Source organism: Myotis davidii, unplaced genomic scaffold, assembly GCF_000327345.1.
Source record: "Myotis davidii unplaced genomic scaffold, ASM32734v1 scaffold821, whole genome shotgun sequence".
Classification (NCBI taxonomy): domain Eukaryota; kingdom Metazoa; phylum Chordata; class Mammalia; order Chiroptera; family Vespertilionidae; genus Myotis; species Myotis davidii.
In genome coordinates this window covers 2319518-2328342 of record NW_006295269.1, presented here as the reverse complement: position 1 = coordinate 2328342, position 8825 = coordinate 2319518, and the positions used below count along the sequence as shown (strand labels likewise).

Genomic DNA, 8825 nt, shown 5'->3' with positions numbered 1-8825 from the left:
TAGTCTAGCCACACTGGCTCTTTTCTTTTCCTTCCTCAACAACAACAGAAGTCAGGCCTGCGCACCTGCTGCACTGGCGGTGCCTGGAACACCTCTAAGTCGACAGAACTGGTTCTTGCTTTTCATTCTCGCCTCCTCCCCAAACCACCCAAGCTTGCCCTGCCTAGAACGGCAGTTAGCTTTTCTGGATCATGGCCTCCTATTTTATGTTCTTCAAACCACTATCATTCTGGGTGTTTCCACGCACGGATTGTCTGTTTGTGCTGCTAGCCTATGTCATTGCTGTATAAGCTCCACTAAAGCCAGACTGTCTGTGTTGTTCACAGCTGACTTCCCAGGACTTAGAACAATGCCTGGCTCTTAGTGGGCACTCAAGAAATATATATATATTTTGACTGTTAAAACTGATGTCATAACTTAACTCTGGTGCCGTGTCACATATAGAAATTTTTTGATATTTGCAACCATAGTAAAACAAAGATTTATATTTTTGATATTTATTTTATACATTTAAATGCCATTTAACAAAGAAAAATCAACCAAAAAAATGAGTTCATGTGTCACCTATGACATGTGTGTCATAGGTTCGCCATTACTGACTTAGAGTAATGCCTGGCTCTTAGTGGGCACTCAAGAAATATATATATATTCGACTGTTAAAACTGATGTCGTCACAACATGAGGAACTGTATTTAAAGGGCCAGAAAGTTGAGAACCACTGATCCCTTCATCTTCTTTAACCCAGTCACCCCCGCCCCCCACACCTCCCCTTGGGCATAGGCCAGTCTGACCCATGTATCCATGCTTCTGGTTCTCATTTTGTTCGCCAGTTTATTTTGTTACTTAGATTCCACATACTAGTGAAATCATGTGGTATTTATCTTTTTCTGACTGGCTTATTTCAAAGAAATATTTTTCAAATGAAAAAAATACTCCAATATTTATTGAGCTTTTAGCTTCTACTCTATGAGACCTCTAAATTATAGTGCTTATGGCACGTAAAGATTGCACTGCATAACAGCCATCAAGTATTTATAGTTTTATGTCTTATGCTGTTAGTTATTATTTCATTCACATCCAGCTTCAACGTGTGTGGGCGTGTGCGTGCGTGTGTGTGTGTGTGTGTGTGTGTGTGTGTGTGATCACTGATCCACAGGAACTAGCCCTGGCTCTCCGGCTGGAGCGTGGGTCAGTGGACGTCTGCACTTCCCAGCTCACCCAGCAGAGACTGTTGAGTCAGAGGAGGGAGGCGATGGGGCTGCACCTTTTCCTGCTTTGCTGAGCCCTCCCCCTCAGAAAATATCCGAGTCCAGAATCAAGGCTTCCAGGTTTTCCCATGTCTCCTGGCAGCTCAGCTGGGGGGTTTCTCCAGCCCAAGGCCCGAGCCCAGGGGCACTTTCAGGAGGTCCCAGGCTTGCGGCCCGCCCGGCAGGACATAACCGGAAGTCACAGTGTGACAGCAAATGACCCCTCTGGGGACCCCCCTGGAACGCTGAGAGCACGTGCACTGGGAGATCTGCGGGCAGAAGGCTGTGTGGCAACATAGTTTGGAACACATTTCCTTGAATTTTAATGTTTTTAGAGATCTTTGGAAACTGTCCCCAGAAAGGGGGAGAATTATAGTGCTTATGGCACGAAAAGATTGCACTGCGTAATAGCCATTAAGTAGATGGTAAATTCCTCTGATGGCAGCTCAGCCGGGGGGTTTCTCCAGCCCAAGGCCCGAGCCCAGGGGCACTTCCAGGAGGTCCCAGGCTCACGGCCCGCCCGGCAGGACATAACCGGAAGTCAGTGTGACAGCAAATGACCCCTCTGGGGACCCCCCTGGAACGCTGAGAGCACGTGCACTGGGAGATCTGCGGGCAGAAGGCTGTGTGGCAACATAGTTTGGAACACATTTCCTTGAATTTTAATGTTTGAAGAGATCTTTGGAAACTGTCCCCTGAAAGGGGGAGAATTCCTCTGGTAAGGTTGCAGGCTGCATCACTCCATATTAAATTATATACATATTTTATGGGTGGGCCATAAATTGCCTTCAAACTGTCTTGCCACCAACACCAAAACATTATTCAGTTTCAAGATGTGAATGAATGACCATCTAGCATTTCTCTCTCTGATACATGAGCTCATTAAGCAAGCACAGTGCATTCGGAGAAGAATAACAAACTCATTACAACAAATTTCTAAAACAGGACAATATTTTGAGTTTTTAAGGTCACTATTCCTTTTCTTCTCCTTCTACAATAGTCCTAGGAGAAAAATCTTGCATTAAAAAACCGTTAAGTAACCCTAGCAGGTTTGGCTCAGTGGATAGAGCGTTGGCCTGCGGACTGAAGGGTCCCAGGTTTGATTCCAGTCAAGGGCACATACCCGGGTTGCAGGCTCGATTCCCAGAAGGGGGCATGCAGGAGGCAGCCGATCAATGATTCTCTCTCATTATTGATGTTTCTATCTCGCTCTCCTTCTCCCTTCCTCTCTACAATCAATAAAAATATATTTTTAAAAAAATCTTTAAGTAGGACATATTCTAATTATTGGAGCACCCCCCGGCCCTTTTTTGTTAATTATGAATGACAGTAGGTAGGTGGTCCAGACAAAAGGTGGAGAAATAAAAACGACAGGAAAAGCACTTACATGTCATCTGTGAACGTGATTCCAAAGTACTCCTTCTCTTTCAGGTTGAAATGCGAAGCCACGAGGTCCAGCAGCTCTCGTGCTAGCAGCTTGGGCTGTCAGTACAAAGATCTGATCAGAAACACTGCTTGCCTCTCTCTTATTGCTACCTCCTTCCTCTACCCCAATAGTTTAGAACAGCTTTTGTTCGCTCTTAAATATCTGCCTTCTCCCCAGCCGGGGGCGCGCACAGGTCAGTCTACTGCAGACCATCCTCTAAGAGACAGGGAAGGAGAGGAAGTGGGAAGAGGAACCTCAGTGAGACCATCATTCTCATATATTTCAATTCCTTACTTCTTCCCTCTGAGGCAGGGGTGGGGAACCTTTTTTTTCCCTGCCAAGTCCATTTGGACATTCATAACATCATTCGCGGGCCATGCACAATTATCAACTTAGAAAGTAGCCTGCTCTATTTAGTCAAACATTTAATTAACTCACCCCTAATGCCTTGGCAGGGCCAGACCAAATGAGTTCCTGAGCCTTAGCCATCGCTGCTCTAAGGTAAAACTGTGTTTACTAAAGCCTTGGTGTTTTTGAAAAACACTCTTTGATATGTAGTACGGTGCTAGAGACCAGGACGGGGGTATTAAACCCCTCACTGTCTGCTTGTAGGGGTAACTTGGCTTGGTGGATTAGGTGAAAAGATCAAGACCCAGGTTGTGGGGGCGTCAGAGATCGAGTTAAAAAGAACAACAACAATAACAATCATTCACTGTGCCACACTCCGTACATCTGTGATCGCATTCCGTCCCTGCGAGGAGCCGGTGAGGTATGGGTCCTTCTTTTCCACCTTCTGGGTGGGTCAGCCACGCCAGGAGAAGGTCAGACCTTGCTTGGTGTTCCAGTCAGGAAGCGTGGGGACCTGAACCCAGTTCGCTGCTTACAAAGCCCTAACTTTCCCTCTCTCTCCAGGGATCATCGTGCCCTTGTAAGTGGGCATCGCTGGTGCTTACTGAGCACCTGGTGAGAGGAAGGAGCGAACCTGTGAGCTTTTAGGGAGCGCTGGACTTGGGGGGCGGGGCATGGTTTGGAATCAGCCAGAATGGCCGAGTGACTGTGGCGGCCGGATTTGCAGAGTTGGAGCGGAAAAGCGGATTTCGGGAGGGCACGCTAGGCGGTATCTGCCTTGACTTTGAGCCAAATAGTTTAGGGTTCATTATGATGGTTTGAGGGTTGAATGTTTGCTGTTGGGGAATAAAGAATAGTTATGATTAGAGAGGAAACAAGGAAAGAAGAAAAGTAAAGGAGAGAAGCCCCAGCTGGTGTGGCTCAGTGGATAGAGCGTTGGCCTGCAGGCTGAACGGTCCCAGGTTGATTCCAGTCAAGGGCACACGCCCGGGTTGTGCTCTGGATCCCAGCAGGGGGCGTGCAGGAGGCAGCCAATCAATGATTCTCTCTCATCATTGATGTTTCTATCTAGCTTTCCCTTGCCTTTCCTCTCTGAAATCAATAAAAAAAAATTTTTAAAAAAAAGAAAGAAGAGAAAAACAGGCAGAAATCTAGATTAAAATGTCTACTCTGGTGAAACTATTGTTGGCTGTACTATTTTCATTCTAATTGAGGCCTGTGCATAGCGGGCTAGGGAAAAGCCCCAGACGGGAGGAAAACGTGGGCTTGGTCAAAGGGAAGAATTCTAGCCAGAGCTGTAGGTGTGGCTGTCAGCAGGGACTGCTGACGTTTTTAAGACTCTTGGTCCAAAGTGTTGGGTAAATGAATGGAGAAGCATCAACAATTAATATGTCATCACTCACAAAATCCCACATATTTTACAAAGAGGTTTCATTGTCATATAGAATTTAGGTTGATTTTAATCTTAATTCTGTGAGGAAGCCTAGGCCACCTTAAGGCCAGTTCACAGTTTATGAAACTGGGTGTTTAAATTGGACAAGGTCATGTGACAGGACAGTGGTAGAATGCATAACCCTTTTCAGGGAAGCATTATGTTATCCAATTTACCAACAAGAGATTCAAAGAAGTCAAGTCACTTGCCCGGGGCCCACAGCTACTGAGCGTCAAGGCCGGACTGGAGCCCACGTATCTGAATATATGTCACCAACTTCCAGTCACATACAAACCAGGTCTTCTGACTTCAGAGCTTCTTTCCTCCACAATCAACCCTGCGTCACGGGCTTCGAGCACAGATGAGCCAGCCTGACACAGGCCACGCACTCACGGGGCCCAGACGTGCTGTCCTGTGCGGGCAACACCTACCTGCACCAGCAGCTCCAGCCGCCTGTCGTCCAGGAGGTGCACCTGGCAGTGCCTGCCCTCTGTCATCTGTGGGGAGAGACAGCACGAGTGGGGTCAGGCAGGGCGGGCAGGAAAGCCCCGGAGTGCGAGTGGTCACTTATTTCACATGTGACGCCTCAGCCTGAAAATGGCTTCACTTGAGGAAATCAACAGGCGTCAGGCACAGATTTATTACATGGCATCAGCACCTGGGTTTTTAAAAATTTAAATGTTTTTCATTCTTTGATTTAAAAGAAGAATGAAAAACAGATGACTCAATATAGTGGAAAAATAATGCCTAAATATGCACACAAGATTTTATTATGAGAAGTAGGTTTCCTTCCCAGAGGAAACGACTATATTTTTATTTAAGTCAATATTTCATTTTTCAAATGCAAATGGCTTTATTCATTGGTGTGCTTTAATACATATAATACATGCATAATTATAAGAAAAACATGATTCTAAAGTTTCAAATGGAAACCTTCCATTTTTGAAACTTCTGCCCCCTTTACAAGTCTCTGGCTGCTATAACTAAGAACAGGTAAGATACACAGTTAAGAACTGTTGTAAAAATTTCCAATTATATTTAATTTTTATCACTTAAAATTGCAATTCGGGGAAATCCTCTGTGAACTAGTCACCGATGCACAGAACGCAGAGATTCCCCTGGACTAGCGCCTGCTTCCCGCCACCGGACCTGCCAACGCGAGGAGAACCCTCGCAGACCGACTGTACATGGACTTTCAGACATGCCCAGGTACATATTTTTAAAAAAATCATATGAAGTGTTTTTCTTTAATGTTACATATGACACATTATTCTGAAAATAAAGCCAATACTCATAGTATTTGTGTTTGTATGTGTGTGGGTCTGTGGTGTGTGTGTGTATTTCCCCATTTTCAATTCAAATGCTATTTCTTGCAGATCTTTCCAATGTCAACATATATAGGCCAAGCTCATTCTTTTTAAAGGTTCTATGGTATCAGCTATTGTGCGCGCACAGTAACTCGTGATGAGAAACATGTTGTTCCCGCATTTCCTTAAGACAAGGACGCCACAGGGAACTCTGCACATGCAGCTTTGCCCACACGTGTGTGCTGGCTGGGCCATTTTGGAAGAGTGTGGGCAGCATTTGGTACACAACCCTGAGGTACACAGAACCTGGTTTAAGAGAAACCAGCTCCATCCCGGGGCGCCAGCTGTGTCCATAGCTTTCCTGGCGTTTCGCGTCCCCTCTGAGCTGCAAGCAGCGACCCCGGCCGGGATGGTGCTGTTTATCCCACTTCACACCTGAGGAAACGGGGCTCGGAGTGGGACCAGCAGCCTGTCTGCAATGTGAACACCACCAACAGCTGCTCCTGCGTTCCTGACTGAGCTCCGCTCTGAGTGGGAACGTAGCCCGCTGCAGACCGTGGCATTATGGAGATGGGGCCCGCAGCGGCGACTGGAGGCGTGCGAGGAGGTGACTGCGCCGGCCCTGACTCCGTCCTGAACTCTACAAAGCCAAGGCCAAACACACCCGTTTGGTGGCAAGAGGGAAGGGAACACATCTTTGTCCCAGGACTAAGCTGTGCACTGCATACATGTCACCTCACAAAGCTCCACAAGTCCATGCTGTGGCAATGTCCCATTTTACGGATAAGGAAACCGAGTTCAAGGTAATTTATTCAAAGTTACCTGGTCAAGAAAAGAGCCACGCCAAGATTTAAATTAAAGTCATCTTCTTTTCTACTTTAGCATGGGAGGAAATAAATAAATGTGTCAGTCATTTTATTTCTTTTATAAAACCCACATAAGGAAACCAACTTCATGGCCTATAGAAGGATGTAATGAAATAAAACTCAAAAGATCAACTCACACAGTATAAATCCATTAAGGAATATGTCAAAATATCTCACACCGCTCTGCTGTTGCATAGTCCAAATGAATTTCTGCCCTAATTTTACAAAGACATCTTTTCCTTTCCATTTTGCTTTGGACCTCTCTCAGACTGGCCACTGCCTTTTTGTCAAGACATAAACTTACCCTACAGAGCTGGATGGTAAATGCTTTGGCATGTCTGCCCATCTGAGGACAAGCACGGGCAGTGGTGGCCGTATCTGTACAATTTGGTCCTGCCTTTTGGCCTCCGTTGATTGGAGCAGGGATGCACACCTGACCCAAGCTGGACCAATCAGAACCTCAGTCCAGGGAACCTGGAATGAAGTCCGAGGAGGTGACAATGTGGCTGCCGTGTGCGGAGGACAAGCAGCTCATCAGCAGCAGGAGAAGTCACACAGCTGGAGAGGCCAGCGGGCGAGAACTGCCGACTGCATCCCTGACCCATGCCCGCACTTCCGGTCCCTTCCACTGGCCCAGGGGGAATGTTGTCCCTGGGCTCCATGAAGCACCCCTGTATTCCTCCCATAAGCCCACTTTTCCTCTCTCTCTTAAGCTGGCTTAAGTTGGATTCTGCTTCTTGCAACTGAAAGCCTCTTTATAAGATACCACAGGTGTCTACACCTAAACCAAGGCAAAGGTTTCCGAAGGATGGACTCCCGATGATGTCATTAATATGGTGAAGTTGTCAGTTCATAATGACTGACGCTCCCACCAATGACAATACAACAGCCAAGAGAAAGGCTGGCATTTCGGGGGGAGAGGATCTGAGCAAACATCTCGCTGTGCGATGTGGTGAGACACACACGCTGGAGAGGCAGTGCAGGTGACGGGGAGAAAGAGTGCTAGTTTGACCCCCGCCGCACGTCTGTCTGCACACCTGAGCGCAGTGTTCCCAGGCCCTTCCCTCTCTGGGAGGGAGGTCAGAGGGCAGTGTGGTCACCGCCAGCCACAGGAAGGCCTGCCCTTGTCACTAACCTGAAGGTGGAAAGGTGGTGGATGTAGTTTGTCACTAACCTGAAGGTGGAAAGGTGGTGGATGTACTTTGTTCATCAAGACAGTGCTTATGAATAACTTATAGTTGACAATACTGGAAATCAGGAGATGCCACTTAGTAAAGGTCCAGGTGGCAAGCTCTGGAGAGACGGCTGGATTTCCTCCTGGCAACATCTGGCCAGGGAGGGTCAGAGTGGCTCCCTCTCTAGATGAGTCTGTGGCCCGGGCTCACCCAACCTACTGCCTGCAGGTTCCCGGGAGTCCCGACCTGTGAACAAGCACATCTGGTTCAAGTCCATGTGGCACCAGGGAAGAGACACAGCCGCCGGCAAAGAGGGTGCATGCCCGGAGGAGTGCTTGGCCCTTGGCCCTCATCCCTGTGTAGCATTTCAGCCTCACAGAAGCCTGTGGAGGGGACAGCTCCTGCCAGTGACGAGGGAACCGAGGCCTGAGAAATCATGCAACTTGCACAGGAGTTCCAAGCCAGACTGGACTCAAAATCATGTTTCATCCCTTAGTAACTGTGGTACTTTGAGAAGCCTGTCTGAGCCTCAGAAGCAGGCTCCTGACCGCTTTCCATCGGACGCCCTGAGAATGCGATGAGCTACTTCTCAGGGCCACTTTTATTATAGTCTTTATTTGCTGGGGAACTCACAAACAGCTAACCCTTCCTGGAATCTATCTATTCTCCCATTAAGAAGAGCTTTTTAAAGGGAAGGCTGTTACTAGCCCATTTTAAAGAAGATAAATGACAGGTAATGCTAACCAGTCAGTTAGCAAGCATGCGGCAGAACCATTTCCCAGAGCCCAGGGGGCAGAAATAAAGACAGAGGGGGCGCTGGCTCCCGTGCGCCTCTGTGCCTGCCCCACCAGGCATTTTAGTAGCAACAGCCTCAATAGCAGGGACAGGCACGCTCTCTGTTTCAGGTGCCGCTGAGCCCCGAGCAGCAGCAGCACATCCAGTCCTCCTGCTGCTCGCATGAGGCAGGCAGTCAGTGCCAGTGATATAAGTAAAGAGCCGAGAGAGATCACACATAATGAGGTTC

The 8825-nt window shown here is 47.6% G+C and overlaps 1 protein-coding gene across 1 annotated transcript in view; it reads right to left on the bottom strand.

The window, feature by feature from the left end:
• Positions 1–8825, bottom strand: part of FRMD4B (FERM domain containing 4B) — a 194677-nt gene that overhangs the window by 104514 nt on the left and 81338 nt on the right. The window contains exons 2-3 of the mRNA XM_006769937.2: positions 4885–4950; positions 2635–2729 (exon numbers count right to left, since the gene is read on the bottom strand). Coding sequence (XP_006770000.1) covers positions 2635–2729; positions 4885–4950 — 161 coding nt within the window. The remainder of the gene's footprint in view (positions 1–2634; positions 2730–4884; positions 4951–8825) is intronic.